Here is a 24,709-nt window from a genome sequence, read left to right as displayed (position 1 = left end):
TCTTTTCATTCTGATCATTTATGTATTCATTTGTCTATATCTATCTCGATTCCTTTAAGCTGTTACAAACAACCGTTATGCGAACAAAGTTATAATACCCTGTGCACAAGTGCGCTCGGGTATAAAAACCTGATGAAATTTTGAATGCAGTGGCGAGCATGTATATATGAAGAAGCAAACAAGAAAACTCTCTATATGCTGGTAAAAATTAAATCCAAGATTCTTTTTCATAATGATGAAAACTAAGTCATTGAAATAAATTTAGCGTATTCTTAAATACCTAAAAACTATTTTTATTATAATTAATTTTTTTTTTTAATTTTGAAAAGCGCCCAGAAAAGTTAATAATTCGAAAAAGTTAATCACCTTTGGGTCATTTCGGTTAACTTTTTCGTGATTCTATTGTATATCCATATACACAAACTCACCTCTCTCGTGACAAAAGCGCCTCGTAACCAATTATGTGATGCTTTTCACTCAATGTTGGCGCACGTATTATCTTACACCAGTACAAGGTATCCATGTTGGACTCAATGGTAACCTATTAAAATATTAAAATATATTGTATTAATGCGACAAATAAAGGATGAAGAAATTAAAGAATGTGTTTTATTTCGAGCACTCTACTTCAAATACTACATACTTAAATCAGAAATGTACAACAGTTAAACTCAACTTAACGTTTTTTCAGGATATCAAATGTAAACATTGAGATACATACATACATACAATACATACTCGTACATTCATGTCGTCTTTTAGGGTGCGTTGAAATGTCTTCGAACATCGACTTCAACTACAATTTCACTCTAAGCAACATTTTCAAAAAAGCACTCCCATCTCAAAGCTCTTTTAAAGTTCAGAACGACTTATCAGAAATTTGCAAAGCCGGGGATATGTTCTAAACAGAACTGACGTGATACGTAAAAAATCCCAACTAAAATCTGTACAAAAACCACCGAAAAGTTTGAGCTTTTGCTTGAAACTGCTTATTTTGCTTAATTTTAACGACCATGCTTATTTCAATGTATAAAGCTAAGTACGGACCTTTTAAGTAAACGATCAAGAAATAAATTGCTATGGTACAAGGAGTTTTGACCACTGATATTTTACAGCATGGTGTCTCAGTTTTTCCTTACGAAATATTGGAACGGGCATAAATTTCTGTTGAAAACAAGAGTACCTTGTGCTCTTCACAAACTTTAGCAAACCATAGTAGAAAGCGTAGCAAATTTCTTAAGAACTTCATACCTACTGCTTAAAAAAAATTAGCTCAATAAATTTTTCCTGACCATTCCAAGGGCTTTTTTTATTTGTGGAACTAAAGAAAACAAATTTGGTTTTTATTAACCCTTAACTGGAACCTTGGATACCAAAATTTAAAATCAATGGTTCCTCTCTACGGGAAGGCATTGGTGTTATTGAAAAGATTAAAACGAATTTATTCCAAATGAAGAATAAAGAATATTTAAAAAAATAAAAATAAAACGAGCAGTACCTCGTTTCTGTAAAAATTCTCTGCCAAGGCGAATTGAGATATGAATTCGCCGCCCTGTTCTCTACTGCTAATGAGAAGTAGAGAATGACGTATACATAATTGCCAACTTGGTGCTTTAAGCACTAGATTTAGTGCTTTTTGAAAATTAAAACGTTAAAAAAAATTATTTAGTGCCTAGTGCCTTTTTTAATGTTTTTTTTCTGAACTAAAATTACTCCGATATAGTTAAAACCATAAATAATTTTTAAATATCTAAAGCTGTGGTAGCACTGAATTTACAAAAATCTACAAATTTAAATGCACTTAAATACAACCATGATTGATAAAAAGCAGAACTTGCAAATTCAGCTTGTACAATTCTATTCACGTTGAAAATGCTAGTAGATATGCGAGTAAGTTAAGTATTTCTTTTTTTCTTTTATAATTATTTGTAAAAATTTTTATTTTTGTACCACCAATCTGGCGCACAATTGCTCTAGCACTAGAATTTTGTGATATCCTAACCTCAAAGTGCCAAAGTCACGGTTTTTTGCGATATTTGAGGTTATATAATGAAAACAAAAAATTTTTTTGCTAATTTCTACTTAGGGCATGATTTTCGTTTGTTGGGATTCGATTTTTCTTTCTTGAGATTTATCAGTTTTAATGTGCAGTACTGCGGTATTACGTCGTAAGCATGAGTCATTATAGCATGTAGCTTTTCAATCGTTATGAGCGAACAAGTTTTGTTTATTGATTTATATATGCATTCTTGTAAATATTGTTAATTTTTTGTTTTTGTTAAATACATACAAACTGTTAAAAAAATGAAAAAAGCATCAATTGATGCAAAACCATTTGGTGCTTTTAGTGTGGTAAAACGCTTTTTTGGTGCTTTTTGAAAATCAAAAGTGGGCAACACTGGACGTATATTCTCTACCAGTAGAGAAATAATCTGTATAGAAGAATTACCGAAACGAGCTACAGATCTCCATTATTTGAGAATATCAAGAAACACTTGATTGTCCATTGTAATTTTTCAATCCTTGAAGTAAACTGAATAAAGAACATTAAACTGTAACTAAATTTTTTTGTTTTGCGACCATATGTATTTGCAAGTATATTTACCAATGTTTTAGTGTTTACATATGCGCTTAAAATGGATTTTTTTTTGCTTATTTTCTTTGGACCTGCTTATTCAAATAATTTGATTAATCAGTTCCTGAGTAATTAATGTTTACTCAAAAAAAAAAATAAAAAATAAATAAATAATTGAAATCTGAATAACTTTGTTCATTTCTTTCGAGTTTGCTTTCAAACCAAATAAAATTTTTTTATACATAGGTACATTAGAGTGGCCTTTTTGTTGTATGAAAAATTTGAAATGCATGAATCCAAAAGTTTTCGCACAGAATAATGTGAGGTTGGGGATATAAATAAATACGTAATTAGTTTAAAAGCCTTCAGGTTCCGGGTTGAGCTTTTTCGACCAAAAATGTCGAAATCACACCAATTTCTTTTATTTATCATTTTTTTTTTAAGTATATATTAGAAAAATTCTACATTATGCTTGATTTAAAATGAGATTAAATATTATTTTTATTAGATATTAAATGATATATTGATATAAATGATGATTTCATATTTTTCTCAGCTTTAATATTATCGTGTACCATGGTTTTTCAATCATGTCAGACGTTTTGAGCACTTTAAAAAGGTAAATGTATTCAGTTTTCATAAAAAACCAGTTCAGGAATAAAAAATTGGGTTTCATGGTCGTAAAAGCTAAAAATTTAAAATAATGATTTCAATTTCAACATATTTCCTATTAAAAAATCAAAATCAAAAGTTTTCCCCAATAAACATTGGGCTTGGTTAGCAATTCGAAAATGATTGGAAATCCAATCTTTTTTCGAGTCTTACCTTCGATAACAAATGTGCAATATATTAGTATTCGATTCAAGAACTAAACCATTCTCCAGCAAAACGGCACCTTCGTTATCCAATCTAGCCCATTATCGAATTGAAATTTTATTGTGAGTGAGGGATTGTCTTATATTTTCCTTTGAGAATGAGCTGGATTTCACTTTCTCTCTTTTTGCTATGGTTTAATTTTTTTTCGAACCCATTTCGAGTGTATTTCAAATTTACTCTGAACGTTGGAAAACCAGAGTTGGTTATGAGCACTGTTGCCATTTTAGCCGTTTTCCGGCAAGATTTAGCCTGTTACGATAGCAAACAGCCGGAGAAATTTTGATTTAGCCGACAGCCGATTGGTTAGCCGTTTTGTAGAAAAAATTTGCCGTTTTTAGCCGATTTTGCTATTTGCCTTGTTTTCTTAAATTTCAAATATGTATATATGTTTCCATTTTTGACTAAGCGACCCAAAATCTGTTAGAAATGGCTACTAGCCTTATCGTGGAGAAAATTTGTATGTCAGGCAGGATTGTATGAAATTGGGCCGATTTCGCTTATTTTTATTTTAAACGAAAAAAGGGATTTTCGTCCTAAAATGTTTCCTATAAATGTCTTAATTTTAAGTGTGAAGTTTTATTCGCAAACTTAGAAAATAAGAAATTGTTTCACTGTTAAGACTCTTAAGATGCGTTTGTGTTTGCATATAGTGCCAACAAACAGAATAAATACTACATGTAGATATTGTCTTCCCAGATAGATCATATTCAATTCTGCCTAAATTAAAAAACATAATTTTTTCCCACTCCCAAAGGTTTAAGGTAATGGAAAAATTGATATTTTCAAGCACTATGTACACATATGTATTTTTTTAAACAAACGTTTTTGCTGAGATCTTATTCAAATTCCAAAAACCGAATGCCAACTTGAATCACTGAAGTGAGTCAAAATAAAAATAAAAGAGCACAAATTTCTATGTAAAGCAAAACTCTCTGTGAATCCTACGAGACATCTGCCGGTCATATGACCGGTCATCTAAATTGGAGATCTGATGCAGTGATGCCAGACATTCTCTGTTAAATATCCCACGGAAATGGGGAAAAAATCCCTCAATTACCCACATCTTGAAAATTTATCCCACAAAATTCCCAACGAATTTAAACATATACATGTTTCAGTAGTAAAGAAGTAAAATTCATATAAAATAATAATAATAGTTTGGCGCTTACACATATGTGCTTTTCCTCCAATTTGTGGCGGTCCCCTTGATGTTGTCACACAAAGGGGAGGGACCTACAGTTTTACGCCGACTCCGAATGGCGAGTGTATTTTTATAAGAAGCTGTTTTTCATGGCAGGAATACACTCGGAGGTTTGCCATTGCCTGCCGAGGGCCGACCGCTGTTAAGAAAAAACCCCTTTTTCTGCATTTTTTTCACTCATTCATTTTTTTCACTCATTCATTTTTTCACTTTCATTTTTTTGCTCACTCACTAAGGGCCTAAAAGAATTTTTTGGTGACTTTAAAATTGAAGCACATTCATGTGCTATTTAACATTTCATCAGATAATTTGTTCTGCTTTTTACATGAAACAACAGTTGTTGGCGACGACAAAATAAAGATAAAGTTAAATACAAAGTTGAACTTTCAATTGATTAAAAAATACTAAATCGAGATACTGACGAGATACTAAAACTTGTATATTCGCTGCCCGCCATCTTTCTTCTCCTATCCAAATCGACGAATGAAAAAGATTCACGTTGGCTGCGATTGTTACTGACTGGGGTTGCCATATGATTGCACGATGGCGAATTTAGGGTGCGCTTACACTACCCAGTTATCGACACCAGTTACAACTGAAAAGATTCTTTCTTACTCAGCGCTTGAATTGGTTAACGTAAGAAAATTTTCGAAATTGTCCTTATCTGGCATCACTGATCTGATGTCTTTAGGCATCATATTTTGCATCAGAATTGAAGGGATTTCTGAAAAATCTGACCAGTTCTTTGGTGTAACTGTCATTTTGCATCCCTTGTCAACATATGGCCTCGGTTGATGTTAACTTAAGGTCGTTGTTTTACTGCCTTAAAATTGAAGGGAAATTTTTACAGCGTTTTTTATGTGTAGTGGTTTCTATTTGAGTGTATTGAGAATCGGTCAGTCTGAAAAGGACTTGTAGGGAAGATAATAGGTTTGTTCGTCGAAAATCCAGCGAGAATTATCACTCAAAATATCAGATAGTAATAGTAATAAATAGTTTTTTTTCCCCCGAGTACCTTTCAAATCATTGGAATTAACTAAATTAATTAAGAAAACAAGTATTAACTTACATTTTTCATTTTAAAATCGCTCCAGTTTGTAAATTTTTAAATTTAACGAACTTGTTTATTCAAATTATCGTCGACAAAAAGTCCAACCATGTGCCACAATCATATCTTTTTCCTAGTTGCAAATTCTTGCTGGCAAAAATTTTTTCCAGCTCGAATTTGTAACTTCTCTCCAAGAAATAGTCTTTTTACTCGTGATTTATTTAAATAAAACATGTGAAATTTAGTTGAAACATTTTAGCCGGTTTTATTTGCCAATTTAGCCGGTTCGTCCAAAAAGTTCTGGCAACAATCGTTCTCAGTTCGATAGGCATATTGGATATTGAAGGTAATTTTCGGCGTTCGCCAAAATGTTTATAAGGTCGTTTGCTCTTGAGGCGTTATATATGTATATCGTCGTTTAAAGTGCATAACCGCGTATCAACAAAATGCAAAACCGCGTATCAGCAAAATGCAAAACCGCGTAGAGCGTAAAACACTAATATTTCAAAATGGTTCACTTTTTTATAAAGCATTCGCATTTCTGGCTAGTATATTTCAAGACGAATGGATAAGGATTGGGCCAAGAGCTTGTGTGAGCAAATTCAATTTTTGGCAGCCAATGTCAGTTACGCGGTTTTGCAGAATGACGATATGCGGTTTTGTACTTTAAACGACGATATGTATGTACGTTAGGGTGGCCCAAAATAAAATAAAGTCAGAATTACAAAGCCGCCACCCCCTAGGATTGTTAAATACCAAAAAAAAAATATATATACAATTATTTTTAATTTTGAAATCAAAAAATATTTTGAGAGTGCTCAAAGCACTAAATTTTTTGCAGGTATTTTATACTGGAAAAAAAAACAAGTATTCGTAGAAACGGTATAGAGTTCTTGAAAATCAATATTTTTCGATCGAAGAACCCTACTTCTACTCAGGAGACTTCCAATAATAATATCCAATTGTTTATTTAACCATTTTTTAATACTAACGATTTTTTATTGGTCCCCGATTGCATTTTATATCTAGGGTCTTTGGAGGACCTATAAAACTGGTAAATATTACCATTAAAAAATTCTTAAACAATTGGGTATTATTGGGAATCTCCTAAAGAGAAACAGAGTTTTCCGATGGATAAATATTGATTTTCAAGAATTCTATACCATTTCTATGAAATTGGTTTTTTCCCCATATAAAATACATGGCATACTTGGAGGTTTTTGAGCAGTCTCTAAATATTTTCTGATTTCGAAATAAAAAATAGGGGTACAACTTTTTTCGATATAGAAAAATCCTAGCAGGTGGTGGCATTAAAATTGTTTCACACAGTTGTTGCGGTCATCGTATTAATGTTTGCTTTTTGATAAATGGTAGCATCAATTGTATTTTTTACACTGACTTTCACCGAATTTTATTCCACTCGCGTTTTGTAAAAAAATAATTGCAGAACTTGTGAACATGCTCGGCAACTTTGCGTCTTTGGGTTCACCTTCACATTTTCCAACTAAAAAAATTGTATAGTCATCGGATCGGAATTGTTTCCTGGATGAGCTTGCCGATGTTGAAGCCATTTTGCCGATTAAAACTCACATTGTTTTGTAAATTTCTGTCTTAGTTCACTTTAATTTTTGTAAAAAATGCGGTTCACGCTCTTTGTTGCACTTTTGACTTTTCATTAACATCGGATTATAGGACTGCCGCTTGGTTGAAATTAGTGATGTGTGTTTTTCCGTACTTCTAAGGCCTTTGCAATTTTATGATGCTGCGTTATTTTAACCGATTTGAAACTTAATTGGAAAGTTATTCGATGAAATGTTCGATAAAAAGGCACACAATAAAACTTCGCCATCTTAAAATTATAAAATATGAAAATTCATAAAAACTGGCTTCAATTTCGTCACTTTTCGGTCCAACCCGGAACTCCTAAGAGTTATCTGAAAGCTTCGAAAATAATTTCATATTTATTTTTATACCCAACCTCATAATTTTCCGTGCGAATACCTTTGGTTTTCAAAAATCGGTTCATTAAGGCCACTCTAATGTAGATACATACATATGTATATATGTACATACAAAAAACATATCTACTTATATCGCACGCTTGCCTTTTGTTTTCACTTTTACAATTTGTCTCTGCAGACTTCATTTTGCCTTGTAATGTTTCAATAATTGTGTAAAACTACGCAGAAATATTAACGCACGAATAGCTTGGAAACATTTAGTTATTTGCCCACAGTTTTTGGGTTAGTGGGCTGAGGGGGATTGGGCGTAGGTCTTGATGTCTAACCCACTAGAAAGAGCACAGTTCACACTTTTTAAAAAGTCACACCTGAATCCGTCGAAACATTTCACATACCTCTGGGGAACCATTGGAAAATGGTCTAAAATTAGCATTTTTACACTGGAAATGAAAACTCGATAAACAGTATTGTCAAAGGTATTCAACATTTCTTGTGCATATAACTCCGGCTACGCCATCCACAGTATATTTGTTTAGAACTCACTCCGAAATTCAGAAAAAGTGCATTTTTCAGACCGAATTTATTAATAAATTAGTGACCGAAAATTACAAAATTAGGTTTCACAATAATTATGACACAATAGCCCGAAATCAAATAACTAAACCGTTCCCAGTTATATCGCTTTTTGGATTTCTTCAATCAACAATTGCACACAGCTGATTCTGTCAAATTCACAAAGAACAGATGCGGGCGATGGGCGCAATCTCTATTTCTCTCAATCGTTTTTTAACCTTATCTGCCCTTTAAACACAAATTTGTTCCTTAACAAATGTGTTAAAGTGCTGATAAATTTTTGAAGCTATTTGAGAAAATGGCTTTAGGGCCAAAATGTTTGTAGATACATAAAAGGTTAATAATAAAATTTGAAATATTTTAGCTATTGGGTATGGTAGCACGAAATGTCACAATCTGATAAATTGGCGACAAAAAAGTGACAATGAAACTATAGTATTCCCCACTTGCTGCATTTCAAAAATTGCAGAATATTTATTTCAATTAGGCGTGGAATCAATTAAGGAAGGAAATTTGAAGGTATGTATATCTCTTTTCGATAGCACATATTTTTAACCAGTTATGCGGGGTAACCAACTAACCGTGGAATATGCTGCCCAAAAATTTACATTCCTGAAATTTTCTTATAGTATGTGTTCAAGTACCCTATCTACTTCGAAATACGGCCATTTATACAAATCCATACGCATGTATAAGTTTGTATGCATATGTATATTTATGCATGCAGATATTTCAATAAAGACCCAAGCAGGTAAGAGTACATACATTTTGCACTGTAACATCCCATTTGTGGGTGTCAATGTTGCTCTCTTTCCGAAACATAGGACCAAATAAATTAAGGGATTTGAAGCCGCGATTTTTGCCATGTCCCTTCAGGTCACCATATATCGGGTCCGTTTCGCCAAATGTCCACAGCACTTTGATGGTGTCAACCTGTTGAAAGAAAAAATGATATATTAGTGTATTCGCGGTCAGTAAGATGAATAAGGAAGAAAACTAATATACGCAAATGACTGGTAAATATATGTATTTAGAACTTAAATAGTTAAAATGGCGAATTCGTAAAAGGAAAAATACACAGCATAATTTTGTTGTTTGGGTAAAGCACTCCGAACAAAGCTCGGTCACCCTGGTACTAGAATTTTTGTACGCTTTCGGTCTTATAGCTCCCCCATTTCAATTAAAATACAGTTCACTCTCTAACAAAACCAAAAGAACCTAAGTTGAAAATTTTGTAGAAAACTATAAAAATCAATCAACAAATACTCAACCACATTTCAACCTTTTTTTGCGAAGTGCTAGAATTTTTTGGGAATACAGGTTTATAGTATTCCATTCAATTTCGGTCTAATAATGTGTAAGTTTCAAGTGTCCCAAAATTGCGGCTTATTTTTTAAATTTTTTTCGCCGGCTGTGTTGCGGGTTGTTCCACATAAAAATAAATTGTCTTTACTCGTTATATGGAAGAAAATGTGACAAAACAAAAATTAAAAAAAAATTAACATAATTTTTTGCCACCTAAAATTTGCACATTACAATAATAATAATAATGGATTGGCGCATACACATATGTTAGTGTTTGGCCTAGCTTCTCCTCCGATTTGTGGCGTGCGCCTTGATGTTGTCACACAAAGGGAAGTGACCTACAGTTTTACGCCTATTCCGAACGGCGATTGTATTTTTATGAGAAGCTGTTTTTCATGTCAGAAATACATATGTACACTCGGAGGTTTGCCATTGCCTGCCGAGGGGCGAACGCTGTTAAGAAAAAACCTTTTTTCTACATATTTTTTTTTCGATGTTGCTTTGACCAGGGCTTGAACCCAGGCCCCGCGGAATAAAAGCGCGCACTGATTACCACTACACCACAGCGGCCGCCTTGAAACTTGTACATTATTGCAATAAAATTGAATGGGCCATAAAGCTGTATACTTAAATAAATTCTAACACTTCTGAGAAAAAAGTTTGAAATTTGGGTGAAAATTTGTTGCACATTTTTGTTGTTTTCTTCAAAGTTTTAAACTTGGTTTATATGGGTTTTATTAGGGAACTGTACTTTATAGAAACCAACAATATCACTTTAAAGTAGGGGTGCTATTAATATGACCGATACTGTGTACACATACAGTAGATGCTAACAAATATATTAAATTGCAAATTGTTAAATTATGTAATAGAATAAATGATACATATTTTTAATTGCAACCCTGTGTGTTTAGTTGAATTACTTTGCACGCCTTTGAAAGAACGGTATTTTAGTTTAGTTTTAGTCTTCACGTCAAAATGAGCGGTATGCTGCCATATTTTTTTTGCAACACAGTTCTTGTGCACAACTTATTTGTTCACTCTTTTTCAATTTCAGTCAGCCAGTGTATTAGGGAAAGCAGCGCGAATTCGTTGTACGCTTTGCTAGCACAGCGTAAAAGTAATCGCGAAGAGTTAGAGCTGGAGGAAACTGATGACTATGGTAATACGCCACTTCTAAAAGCCTGCTTTATGGGCAAACGCGAGCACGCAGAGGTGCTGATACGCTATGGAGCAAACCTGAAAGCTATTAACTATTTAGGTGAGTTGCTTGTTTAAACTTAGACATTTGAAAAATTTTAGAAGCGCTTGCTTGGGGGCGTTTTGCAGGTCAGAATGCTTTGACGATGGCAACTTATGCGGGCAGTTTAGAGGTTGTGCGTCTTCTGGTGAGATTTCGCTCCTATTCAGATTTTAATAAGTCCTCCATACTTCCGGCTTTATGCGTGGCATGTCTGCGTCAAAACAAAACGCTTATAGACTTTTACAAACGTTTTACGACCACTGAAGAGGAGGTAAAAACGGCACACGGTGAGTAGGTTATCATTTGTTGACATTTTCAGTGCGATAATCCAATATTTCATAGGCCTTTCACCAGCCCAAATAAGCGAATGGGTAGAAATCTATAATAAATCGGGAACTGAGCCAAGGCGTCCAACTTCAGCGAATGGAGCTGCTTACAGAATGCGATAATGGGCTGCACCAAAATAACGCCAATACGGAATCTGCAATCTTTTTCATAGTTTTTAATGTTGATGTTTTAAATTTGAACCTTGTGCGAAATTAAATGTTCGTTTTATGTTTTGTTCTAATAATTTGTTGTAAAACTTAAGGTTTTTGTTTGTTTGTAATCTACTGGATTAAAAATTGTATCGGGTTGCATAGCAATCAATTAGGATAAAGTAAAATTTGTATTTCAGAATGATATCATATATTTATGGGCATATGTTAATCTTTGACTTTTAAAAATATAATAAAGCAGTTTAATATTTCTAGTTTATTACTGCTTGTAGATATGGCATGCTAATATTTTTGAGCTATTTGAGAACTACTCACCCCAAGAGGCAAATCGTATGGATCGCATGTTTCGAGTTTACGTGAAAATTCCACCCAAGTGTGTGTTCCATTTTGTCCACCATCGATCACATTATAATTTTGGGTATCATCTTGAATGGGCGCGGAATTTGGGTGTTTTGCTGAGCCATGACAGTCCTGAAAAAGATAAAAATTTATTAATGTTAATAATGGACAATGAAACGAAGACTAATTTGGGGGCATTCATTTACATCCCCAAAAAAATCTTTCGAGATAAAGGAAAACACATGTTTCCGGGCCTTTTTGGAGATATTGGCGCAAATGTTGGGGTTATGTAAACCCCCCCCCAACATACATATTGCATTTGTACAATATATTGTACATTTAATTTTTTGTAACATTGGAAGCGTGCTACTAAAAATCTTATTAATATTTTTTTAAACAAATTAAACTTTATGAAGTTTCGGAATGTCCCGAATAGTTTACGTAAATTTCAAAATCGAAAACGGTTCAAAAATATTTTTTGAATTTAATTTAAAAATAGACCATTTTATAAAATTCCAGTGACAGGCAAGTTGTGGTAATTTACTGTACAAAAAATACGTGAAAGGCGAGTAAAATCGCTAATTAAAGCACATAGTATGGAAATATAAAAAGAATTTCATCATATAAAAATGCTAAAATTAAACTATCATGATTTAAAATATTTTTCCCGAGTGGTCCAAAAAAATGTACAATAGAGGTATTCTCCAAATCTTGCAAAGCCATTGCACGTAGCACGGATTGCATGGATTGCATAGCTTGCAAACACACAACAACAAAATAAATGGGAAACAACATTTCCTATCGCTGCAAAATATGCAACGTCGAAACCCATGTATATTAGGGCTGTGCGATTATTCGATTACTCGAGCAAGTTGGTTAATCAATTATTCGGTTAATCAATTACTCGAGTAATCAAGATTTTGATTACTCAAAACGATGATTAATCGAGTTACTTGAAATATGATTACTCAAAAAAAATAATTTTACTCGTTAAAAGAGTTTGCTTTGGAAAAGGCTTATTTCCTTTTTTACATTCTGTATACGAAACAAATTTTTTGTTTTAACTTTTTGAAAACAGAAACGTTGTTTTCAAAGTATCAAGGAACTTTAACTACTTTATACCAAGGAATGAAACCGATTCAAAATAACGTTCCGGTTTGGGTTTCGGTTTTGCCAAGTGTTTCGGTTTCGGGTTTGGTTTCGTTCTTCTAAATTTATTTCGGTTTTGGTTTCGGTTTCGTTCCGGTTTCGGTTTTTCACAGAAATTTTGTTGATATTATTTAAATCACAATGTCTTAAACGTTGAGGAAAGAAAATCGAAAATTACTTCTTTCCCTAACAATCCGGACCGGATTTGGTAATTAGAGAATAAGAGAAACATTTTCTTTCAAAAATGGAACAAAGTTCAGAAGTACGGAAACGCAAAAACCCACATTTCGTGCCCACAAGTCGAGAAACAGCTAATTCACGTTGTTCTTGTTTTGGACACTTATACCATGTTCTGACCGACATCGGAAAAATGTTTTCGTTGCTAAAACTGGTTTTCGACCTAAAACTTGTATTTTCGTCCATATAAAATCTGTTAAACGAAAACCAGTTTTCGCTGAAAACTACTTGAAAACTCACTTTCCACTCATTCCAATCGGTGTCTTCACTAGTTTTTTTCGATTATTTATCGAAGTGGAAGTTATATTTTATCATCTTTAATACGCCATTTCGGATTTATTGTTAACTGCCAAAGCAAAATAAGAATGAAAGTTAAAGGTTGTAAATGAAAAGAAAATGAAGGAAAAATGTTTTGGTTGTCGGTCAGAACATGGTATTAAATGCAAACACTTGGAAACTGAATTTTGGTTTCACAAATTTGATTTTAAGTACATAGATTGAAAATACATCAACAGGCCATTCACTTTTCCTTAAAAGCACCAAGTAAATGCAGGCACTTTGACACTTTATCCATTTTTACTCGGAGAAAATTTCGGGCTGTTTCGGGCAGGAAGAAGAATACACTTACGATCGAATACGCTCGAATTTTCGCTCTCTATTACCCATTTTGTTGAGTACAGGCATGATTTCTGGGCTATTTTGGGCACACGCGAGATCTCGCATTGCGTACGGGAAAGAAAGTACTTAAATATAATTAATCGATTATCGATTCACAACAACAAAGTTATCAGCAGATTTTTGCGAAAAGTTACCTTGGCATACTTATTTACTACTTAACAAGAATTTTAGCAAAATGTTGCTGATTTTGGTTAAATAAATCATTTATTTCAAAGAAATTTTTATTTACTATTTTTGTAAATTTCTGGAAACCGATTGAAACCTGTGATTGAAATGGTTTCGGTATCGTTCCTTTTCAGGTCAAGATAACGGTTACGGTTTCGGTTTCGGTTTTGAAAAACGAAACGGTTTTAAACGGTTACGGTTTCGGTTTGGGTTTCGGTTTCATTCCTTGCTTTATACATATGTAAAGAGTTGAAATGTTGATTACTCATTTTACTCGAAATTTTGATTAATCATAATGCGGACTTTTGTACAATATATTGCACAAATTTGAGGTAGCCCTAATAGCTACCCAAAACAACTTTTGAATATTTTTTTTTTTACTTTTGGTATTATGAGGATCTATGCTCCTTGTAATTAAGAGGAAAAATTTTTATATTCATTAGGGACGGATTTGACCGGAAAGGGTTAAAAAACCTTGACCACCCTTGTTTTCAGCGGCAGCGATTCGAAAACCCCTTGAGTCTCGCAAATGATACTCCACGTTCGCTGCTACCAGCTGTATGTATGTACATACATATCTATAACTGTGGCTGCGTTTCTTTATACATTCCGGATAATCCAATTTCATAGCCGGAATAAACAGAATGCGTTTGAAATATACAGTAACATATCATCAGAAACGCTCTAAAGAATAAGTAAACAAAAAAGGTTTTTCCAAACGTTCAGAATGAATAAAGAAATGCAGCCCGTATGTCACAACACAAGACGCCAATTTGCGGAGTAGCTTGGCAAAACACTTACCAAAATGTTTAAGCGCCAAATATCCTTTAGTACATATGTACATTAGGATGCGCAAAATTTCCGGACGAAAGTTTTTCGACCAATTGCATAGTATTTTCGGTGCCTATTGATATGTAATTCTTATAGAAAATGTAAAAGAAACTCTAAGTCGGAAATGGGTTACTAACCGGCGCATTTTTAAAAGAAAAATTTTGTTTTTCTCAAAGTATGTGAGTAAATAAAAAATTTGAGAATCTAATTTCATTGCACAAAAACATATATATGGGAAGAAATACATACTTGTGCCACAAGAAAAAAAAGAAATTAAAAAAATGAATATACATACACTGCCAGAACAAAGTATTGGCACAGCAAATTTTTCACAATATATGCAACAATTTTTATTCTAATATTTTTCCGCCAATTTTATATAAAAAATGGTCCATTCAACAACTAAAAACACAAAAATATAATTCATAAACTTTGTGCAAAACTCGCGAAAATTCAGCAAATTTTCATCAAAATTTTCAACTTTTTAATCCAATTTTTTTGAATTTTTTTGAGTATGCAGTTTTGCAGCCCATTTATTTCTAGTAAACAAATAAAAGTCAAAAATCGCGTTGATTTTTGAGACCTTTTTTTTGTTGAATTGCATTTTTTCCATAAATAGTATTTTCGAAAAAAAATTTTTGTATGGAAGAGACTGCGTGAAAAAAAATGCCAAAAATCAACGGTAATTCCTAGCTCCTTAAAACTTACACTTTATTGTAATGAAATTGATTGGGATAAAAATCTGCATACTCACAAAAATTCTAAAAAATCTGATTAAAAAGTTTAAAATGTTCATGAAAACATGCTGAATTTTCGCGAGCTTTGCACAAAGTGTAGGAATTATATTTTTAGGTTTTTTTTTTATTATAGAATGAACAATATTTTTATACGAACTTAGCGGAAAAATATTATAATGAAAATTGTTGCATATATTGTGAAAAATTTGCTGTGTCGATACTTTGTTCCGGAAGTGAATGTACATATATTTTTGAATTAAACTTAAAAATTACAAAAAAAACCAAAATAAAAAAATCCCTGCGCCAGGACTTGAACCGCGGACCTGAGGAATTCCACGCTAATGCTTTGCTCTGTCGACCATTGCGACTGTTGGAACGCCGCGAGGTAAATGTCATACTTATGGTTTTCACGGGGGATGAATTAGCCCACAACTGACATCTCGTGAGGGCTGAAACGCAAACTGGTAGCATTCTAGTTCACAACTAGTAGCTTTCCATGCAGGGGTGTTCACCTTTTGTTGCATCTAATGCATACAAAATGTCCATATTTTAGTTTACAACATTTTTATTTGATTTACCGTATTTACCATGCAAAGATAAACTCCGTCTTAAAATTATAAACGAACCACATGTACATGTATGTTGACAATTAATTTTTTTGTTATATAACTTTAATAATTTTTTTTTTTAGATATGGTTTACTCTTTACCAAAAATCGTATAAATACAAGTTTCAATTTTTGTGCATTATTTAAAAAAAAAGAAATTCAACACCTTTCGTAAAAAGTTTTAGCTATTTAGTTAGATTTCTTAGAAAGATTTTGAGTATACTGTATACAGTTGGGCATTTTCTTCCATACAAAGACGATTTTTTTATACATTACAGTGTTGGATTTGTTTCATAAGTTGTAGAACAAAACTATCCCGCATTAACAGCAAACACAATTTTAAAGGGGAAAAATCGGAAAGTATAAACATTTGTACATATGCAAAAGTTTTAAGAAAAGTTGAAGAACATTTTGTATCGCGAAAAGGTAATTTTTTCATTTAAAACACGCAATCTCGAAACTCGTTTCCGACCCATGGTTTCTTCTGCACTTTCTCTTAGAATTATCTGCAGAATCAGAAAATACTTTACGATTTAGAAAAAAGGACTCACCCTTATGTACATACATACATATTTATGTGTATGTATGTATACATATTATGTATGTAAGGTCAACATTGTGTAATGTGTAACAAGAAGTAATTGTTATTCCATTAAGATTTTCAGGAGTAATAAATTTTAAAAGGTAGTAGCAATTACATGAACTAAAAAATCCTTCCAAAAGCCATTTTCAGGTGCGACGATTCATATGCACTTTATGGAAACGTTTAGCCTTTATTGTCGTGTGTTTGCACAAAGTGTTGTGTAAACTAAATGAGATTTTTGCTGTAATAAATTTTGCCTCCGCATTCGCGTTGTAGAAAGAGAGCGAACATTTGAGCGAAGAGGAATAGAATTAAGCGTTTGCATGAAACAGCATCTCCTACTTTATTAAGTAAGCACTTAACTAATGTTGGCCATAATAATGGGCACATGCCCATAATAAAACGGCGCTCGTGGTCCGAATTGAAGGAGAACTAGAGGAAAGTCCAACAATTAATCTATATACATAAATGAAAAAATATACACTGGGGCAAGAAATAATAGAAACTTTTTATTTTGACCGGTTTAGGCTGTATTTCTTTTGCTTATTTAATACTTAATATACAAGTTTTTATAAAAGTCTAGCGCAAGAGTATTTGAACTGGGTGGAAACACATACGAGGGCGACATTGTAATAAGGGGTGTGGCTCTTCCCATACAAAGCGAGTTTCTCATATTGTTTATATTTAGGGATGAAACGATACGGGTAAATACAAGCACTTACTCGATACTTTACTTTCGATCGTTACTTTTGAACCAAGTACTCACTAGGTATTGAAAAAAGGTACTCGTATCGAAGCCCGATACCAAGTTAAATTTTGCTCCGAAATTGTTTCCTCTACGTTTGCCTAATATAAATCGCCCTTTGCTTATTGGCATCTTAATTGCCAGCGAAAGCCGCAAAAAGGCGCCAAAGTCGACATCAGATGCGTAATCAGCGACCAGAGAAACGTTAGAGAGGTAACGAGTTTGATAAGATGGGGATTATGCTTAAAACGTTCAGTGTCAACGTTTTCATTTTAGCAGTCTCTTTTCGAAAGCGTATTTTCGGGCACTCGGCTTATTCTAACTGTCCAAGAAAGGTATGTAATTAAGGGAATATGCCCCAATAATACCTCGGTAATTACATGTAAAAACAACATTTTTAGCTGCACTATAACATGTCACGAAAAAAAAAAATAAAATTAAAACGCGATCTCCAAAATTAAAAAAAAATACGTTTCTTCATTTTATCCCATCCAATATCCTCCCTGAAGTCGAACCCATTAGAAGAACGGAAGAAAATTTTAGAAGAATATAAACCAGCATGATCATATTCACATATACATAGTTGCAACATATCTTCCTTGCGAACGATTGTTTTCGAAAGCAGGAGCAACAATAACCACGACAAGAAATCGGTTGACTGGCAAACATTTGGAAAAAGTTCTATTCTTGAGAAGTACAACAAAAGAAGACTTTTTTCGCTGAAATATTTTATTAAAAAATGTTTTCTCAAATAAAATTAACTTTTAATTCTCATTTTTGTTGTTGGTATTTCCAATGTATAGGTATCTGCGTAAATACCATTCATCATTAAACATATAGTTCTGCTATGTAACGGAGTTTTATGTATTTTCTGTTCTTACATTATTAAATTTTATTATTCGTAGTTAAGGATTCCAGAGGATGATTAACTTGTGATTTAAAAAAATAAATTTTACCTAATACGGAATACACAATGAGTACCGATACGAGTAGGTATCGATACCTAAGGTCCGATATTTTTCAGGCATCGATAGTTTTTTCGATACTACTTCCAAGCAAAAGTATCGATACCTGCATGGCATCTATTTATATTTAAAATGTAGAGCACTGGAACTTGGAATAGTGGTATATGAAATTGATTCAACAATCATGGAGAAAAGTGGACGTTATTGTAAGAGGGGCGTGGCACCTCTCATACAAACCAAATTCTTCGTATGGCCAAATTTTCAAAATCTGGTTTTACGTCAGTTAAAGCCGTTCGTAACAGTTCTGTTCAATGTTGGTGCGTCAATAGGTACGTTCGTTTAAATCTCCAGTAAAATATGTGCAACAGCAAAATTCCTGCGAATTGTCATCTGTTCTCTCACAAGAGAATAATATCCAAGAGAGTACGCGAGCAGAAAATTTCCTGAATTGCAAGTTTCACGACGAACAGCTGATAGAAATTTTGTTTACATTCAAAAGTATAAAATTGAAAACTTAAGAAAACAAATCCCGAAGTCTTAGCCGGACACAGTTCACTGACTAAAATAATAATTATTTACTTCTTACAAGTTTAATTACTCGTATTTTACTATTTTAACATCCAAACCATCAAATTCAATTTAGGGATTTGCGTAAATTCCAACCAGCTGTTTTTGATCAGCTGTTTTCTTCTTGGCAAATTGCAGTTGGCAAACATTTTTCCAGCAGAAACCAGCAACTTTCTCTCAAAATGAAATGTCATTTTGCTCTCTCAATTTACCCTACTTTGCAAGTTTTTGCGTATTATAACTTTCAATAATTACCACGTACGCGAATGCAACTAATTGTGAACGGTATTTTGACTTTACGAATTTCATTGTAGAGTACAGACCATGATAAAAGCATAGTAAGGTAAAACCGTTCTCTCAATGCGTCGGCCATGATTTTTTTTTTGAAGTTTGCCAACATTTTAAAATCGTATAAAATTGAGAGTAAATAAAAGGAATTGTTCAAAGTTGTTGTTGTTTGAGATTGAAAATGAGAATGTGTGTGTGAGTTTGAGAGTAAAATTTTAAAATTAAATTGCTTGCAAACGTCAAGAATTTGAAAAATTCCTTTCAGCGGTTCTACCTTCATATTTTTGTATCAGACTCATAGTTATACGTCGTACCGAAATTTGGAAATATACGGGACGCAGCTGTTTTCAAAAGTGGTTATTTTAAATCTGGTACTTATTGCCGGAATTCAAGCTATAGCAAAGCTTTATGTTGCATTTCCAATGTCTTATCTTCTTTTCATTCCAAAAACTCCAACTCTTCTTAGCTTTTCTTAAAAAGGAGTATTTCCGATATTGTAAATTCATCCTCAATTATGATACCTAAAAAAGGGTGATGAAGTATGCAAACCTACATTTAAATAATTTCAAATCGGCAAATCTTTTTTTCAAAACCCGCTTTTAAATCATGTGCAATATTTTTTCTACCCTTGGAAAATTATGAAATATTATTTTTTGAGATCATAAAAAAGACGTAGTTTTGCTTCAAAGTTAAAATAATTTGCGACAAATCAAAAACATTTTTATTCTCTCCTTGTAGAGACAAATTCAAGTTTTGCAAATGTTCCATCACATCGGTAAAGAACATTAAGTCAGAAAGCCAATTTTCATTCTCCAATTGCGGGTCCGATCTTAATTTGCATATCTTTATATATAAAAATAAAATTTGTTGTCGCATAACTCAAGAACGGCTCAACGGATTTGCTTCGTTTTTATTTCATTTTGTGTCTTTCTGTCTATAGAAGGTTTGTAAAGAGACAACTGGAAAACACGGTGTTGCCATATATCTGAATTATCAAAAAAAAATTATTTTAATAAGCCGCAATAATCTATTCCGCTGCGAATGTATGAAAACACTTAAAACAGAAAAAAATTTGCATAGGGTTGCCACCATTCGAATAAAATCTTATGTCACGGTATTTGTGGTCAACGCCCCCGAAACGGCTTGACCGATTTGTATGAAATTTTTTGTCTATATTTGGAAATATATGAAATCAATGGCATACTCATGGAAAGAATGGATGTTATTGGAAAACCGAATTTTTCATGCCGCATATCTCTGAAAGCGTTCATGGCAGTGTACTGGAATGGTATGGAGATATATAAAATCAATTTAGAAAATGAGCGCGGGGAACAGGTCGTAAAGTGTATTGCATAGCGCTAAGTGAAGAAGGCGTGGCACCTACTATAAAAACCAAACTTTTCATACTGCATATCTCGGGAAGTGTTCATGGTAGAGTACTTGATCTTGGTAGGGATATATATGAAATCAATCGCATACTCTTGGAGAAAAATTGGAGCTATTGGAACAGGGCGCGTGGCACCTCCCATACGAAATTAATCGCATACTCATGAAAAAATTGATGTTATTGGAAAACAGGCGTGGCTCCTCTCATATAAATCGAGTTTTTCGTACTGCATATGGGGTTGTTCGAGTTGCAATCACAACCGCAGTGTTGTGCGCATTATTAAAGTATCACGTTCGGTGTGAAATTCCAACGTTTTATCAGTTGGGAACTTGCAACAGTTTTGCAAACTTTCATCAGTGGTGCAGTATTCACGCGGTTATTACATGCCTCGAAAGTGGCCTATTTCTGGATGTGTTCATTATAGTCAAGTACTCTACTCTACTCAAATAAACCGAATTTTTCATACTGCACATTCCTGGAAGTGTTTATGGCTGAGTATTCGAACATACATATAGTAGTATAGAGATATACGAAATCTATCGCATACTCTTAGATACAATTCGGGATATTTAAGAAGGGGGCGCGGCGTCTTCCCAAAGGTACTGAATGTACCTATCTTTGAATGTATATACATATAATACTTCGTTCGTGTGTTTGTAAGTGTAAGTAAGTAAGTCCCAGTTAATCCCGATTAACGCTGCCGTCTGTTTAAGCTTTTAAAATCTCAGTTATGATCCGATCTAGCTTATATACGAGGTACTTATGTAATTATAACGGTAAGGGCAATACTATTGCAAAAAACAGCCGCCGGGTGACGCGAGTTGTTACTAAAAAACGTCGAGTGAGAAGAAGTGCCGTGAGTGTCCGATTACATCGACGTGCTGTACCACCGAGTGTGCCGAGCCCCCGTGTGTTGCGATTGGCCCAATGAACGTCATTTGCGAGCTTCATTTGGATACACCAGGATTGAGTTGTCCAGGGGTCAATCTCAAATGACCAGCATTATGTCTACCATCAGAACCATTGCGCTCCTTGATAAGAGCTTTAAGGTATTTCGACTGAAATAAGTGTGTGTAGAACAACGATACTCACCAATTTTTAAATTGCCACCAACTATGCCATACAGCTTCTAGGACAGATGGGAATGATGAATGGGAAAAAGTTTTTCAAATTTATTTCATTTTGCGATTAACCGTTCTGTGAAACGCCAGATCATTGGAGAATTTCAAGAACTTCTTCACGAACATGCACATTCGCTAGGTTATTAAAGACGACAATGGAAATAGGCCTTTTGACAACCACCAAACCGTAATATGTATTAGCAGATAAATGTATCACTCAGAATCGTGAACGTGAATTGTTGGTAAAAATGGTTCGACCAAAATATTTCAGTAAAAAAAATTAATTTTGGGCGGAACGAAGTTCGCCGGGTCTGCTAGTGTGTATATAAAACAGAATAAAATAAAAAAACAACACAATGGAAGAGAAGGTCCAGCAAAGAAATATGTATTTTAAAAAGAAAAAAAGAGCCAAAATGTTCTAAGCAAAGAGAAAGTAAAAAAGGCCACACTTTCCTAAGCAAAGAGCCGCATTTGGCTCAAAGAGCCGCGTTTGCACACCGTTGATATAAGATAAGGGAACGTGATAGGAAGATATATGAAATATATCCTATGCTCATGAAGAAAAGTGGGGTTTTTTGAAAAGGGGGCGTTACGCTACCCATGGAGGTTCAATACATTATAAAAAGGTTCCGTAGGTTCTCCCATACCAGTGAATTTTTAATACCGCAAGTCTCTGAAAGTATTTGAGGCAGTGTATTGGAATTTCTAATGGTGATTTAACGAAATTCGGAGTTAGTGAAAAATTGGGAGTGGCAACTTTGATACGATCTAAAATTCTCATAATGTATATCTCTGGAAGCATTCTGCTATAGTACTAAAAGGTGGTACTTTATCAATGGAGTTGGAAGTATTAATACGCTCTAAAAACCGTAACTCGCTTAAAATAATATGCAGCTAAGGTGAAATTAAAGCATAATACAGAATTTGAAATTATTTCGCACATTTGTATAAAAACGTGGGGTGAAACCCGCGAGTATAAGCTAGTTCTTTATATTCCTTTCAAGACAAATACACATACATACATATGCACATTAGAGCAAGTAAAAAAAAGATTGAATGCGACCGGAACCCGACCTCAATTTTAGTATTTAATCCTACATTAATATCCCCTCACTACGATAATTCTAAAATTTCTACTAGGCACTAAAATGACAGAAAATTGGATGCATTTAAAAATGCCATGTGGGAATGAATTAATTGACTGTTTTTAACTGTTGTTAACGTAATGACAAAAATATTGGATGTTAAACTACGTGTCAGTCAGTGGCGGACCCACGGCGGCGTTTTAACACCCAAAAACATTAAAAGTGTTTACAAAAAACGATTATTTCCACAACTGAAACAGTCAGGCTAAAGAGTGTATAATTAACTATTATCCCGACAAAAAATCAGCAAGATACATGCTATGAATCAGTAGAAAATAAATAATTGCTGAATTCGTGTAAAAAAGTTAATAAGAATAACTGTTGTAGAACTTCGAATTTTGCACAATTGCTCTATTATTGTTTTTATTCGTGGTTGTAAACCGAATTAAGTGATTTGTGGGAAAAAATCTTGACGGTCCAAATTTATGTGGCCCACTTGAGAAATTTACACTCTGTAACGATTAACAATATCTCATTAGAGAAAATCATGTCCTCATTTTTGCCATGGGAGCGTATGTAACAGTAATTTTTGTTTAATTTCTGTTTTAACTAATAATTTGGCGCGTGTGATTCAAAATGTGGCGCCAAGCAGCTGCAGCGGCCATTCTTTCTGGCAGACGATGGCATTTGCCGTCAATGACAAAAAAACTTCACCATTTATGCAGTTTAGGTCATTTCATCATGACATCATGAGAATTCCGCTTTGTTCCCGCTACAAAATTTTCTGTCACTTATTCGTCTGGTTTATTTGTTACGCTCCAGCTGAGGTAACTGGCAAGTCGATGACACATGAGGCGACAGTTCAAATTGTGATTTTATTGTGTGTCTTCGACTTGCCAATCTACTGGTATCAATGGCCCTAACCCAATTGGAAATCGGCGACTAACATCATGTAAACCGCATGTTTTAGCCATCAATGAAGGCAAGACAAGTGCAAATACTGTCAGCTCCCCCACTATATGATGCTAACTATGTGGTTTTGAACTAATTAGCTTGGCTACCACGAATTTACAAACAGATTTGCTTCGAAATTTTCATTAGTAGAAAATAACAATTTATTTGTCATATCCACCTCGCCATGAGCACACATTTTTCAAACTAGTCACAGATGAAAGGATTAAAAATTACTGCAATCGAAAAATTCTCATGACGCTACAGGTTCTCCAAATTCTGAAACAACTAAAAGAATGAGAATGAAGAATTCTTTGGAAAACAACGGTGTTTACTAGATGATGATAGATTGTGAAGATGAAAGTCAGGAGGATACATCCGATATTTGCAGCCCCGATTATTGCACCGCAATAAAGAAGAAATAAATATAACTGAAAGTCCTCTCAACTTGTGCAGCGTGAATCGAAAGGAATTTAAGCTGATGCCAGATAAAACCTGCAGCTTTGCTTGACGAATATAACTTTGCCAGCAAAACGCCAGACGCAAAAGGTATGCCACAATGAACGCCAAAAAAACAATTTTGTATCGCTCTTTTACTCGTCAAAATTGCTGTGGATTTGATATATTTTGCTTTAAAAATATCAGCAATGTAATTAAGTTTTAGGTTTCTACATGAAAACTCGAATTTGGACGAAACAAAATAAATATTAAACCGGCTGATTGTCAAAGCGTGCCAAAAGATGGGAGTTGGCCATTTTTTCGCCTGGCGCTGCAGCTTCAACGATCTATGTGGCATGCTTTGTGCATTTTCGTACGATTCATCTTATCTGTCAAAGCGAATCTGTCACGCAAAGCGAAGCAAAAGTTTTATGTGGCATCAGCTTTACAGTTTTCAAGTTTTAAGTTTTTCAAGTTTGTCGCCTCGAGCGAGTGGTAAAAGGGCTTTTAGTGGCGCAGGTTTGATTTAAGACCCTTTAAGAAACAGGCTGTAACCC

General features: G+C 33.9%; 2 protein-coding genes across 2 annotated transcripts in view; one reads left to right on the top strand and one right to left on the bottom strand.

Annotated features, from left to right (window-relative positions):
* The window catches only part of LOC118745308 (MOXD1 homolog 1-like), a 113,328-nt gene that overhangs the window by 36,864 nt on the left and 51,755 nt on the right, over positions 1–24,709 (bottom strand). Inside the window, exons 3-5 of the mRNA XM_036478832.1 lie at positions 11,595–11,801; positions 9,000–9,167; positions 429–541 (exon numbers count right to left, since the gene is read on the bottom strand). Of these exons, the coding sequence (XP_036334725.1) occupies positions 429–541; positions 9,000–9,167; positions 11,595–11,801 (488 nt within the window). The remainder of the gene's footprint in view (positions 1–428; positions 542–8,999; positions 9,168–11,594; positions 11,802–24,709) is intronic.
* On the top strand, positions 10,407–11,538 carry LOC118744912 (DNA replication inhibitor plutonium). Its single transcript, XM_036478341.1, has 4 exons — positions 10,407–10,524; positions 10,597–10,800; positions 10,869–11,069; positions 11,125–11,538. The coding sequence occupies exons 1-4, from the start codon at positions 10,518–10,520 to the stop codon at positions 11,229–11,231; spliced, it is 519 nt and encodes a 172-aa protein (XP_036334234.1). The 5' UTR covers positions 10,407–10,517; the 3' UTR covers positions 11,232–11,538.

This window comes from Rhagoletis pomonella, unplaced genomic scaffold, assembly GCF_013731165.1.
Source record: "Rhagoletis pomonella isolate Grant_MI unplaced genomic scaffold, Rhpom_1.0 Rhpom_scaffold_00008, whole genome shotgun sequence".
In the NCBI taxonomy this organism is placed as follows: Eukaryota; Metazoa; Arthropoda; class Insecta; order Diptera; family Tephritidae; genus Rhagoletis; species Rhagoletis pomonella.
The sequence above is the reverse complement of the archived record's forward strand: the minus strand, read 5'-3'. Positions and strand labels throughout refer to the sequence as shown.

Coding starts and splice junctions, on each gene's coding strand:
- LOC118744912 (XM_036478341.1), top strand. Junction 10,801..10,868: donor GAAAGCTATTAACTATTTAG/GTGAGTTGCTTG, acceptor GGCGTTTTGCAG/GTCAGAATGCTTTGACGATG. Junction 11,070..11,124: donor GGAGGTAAAAACGGCACACG/GTGAGTAGGTTA, acceptor AATATTTCATAG/GCCTTTCACCAGCCCAAATA.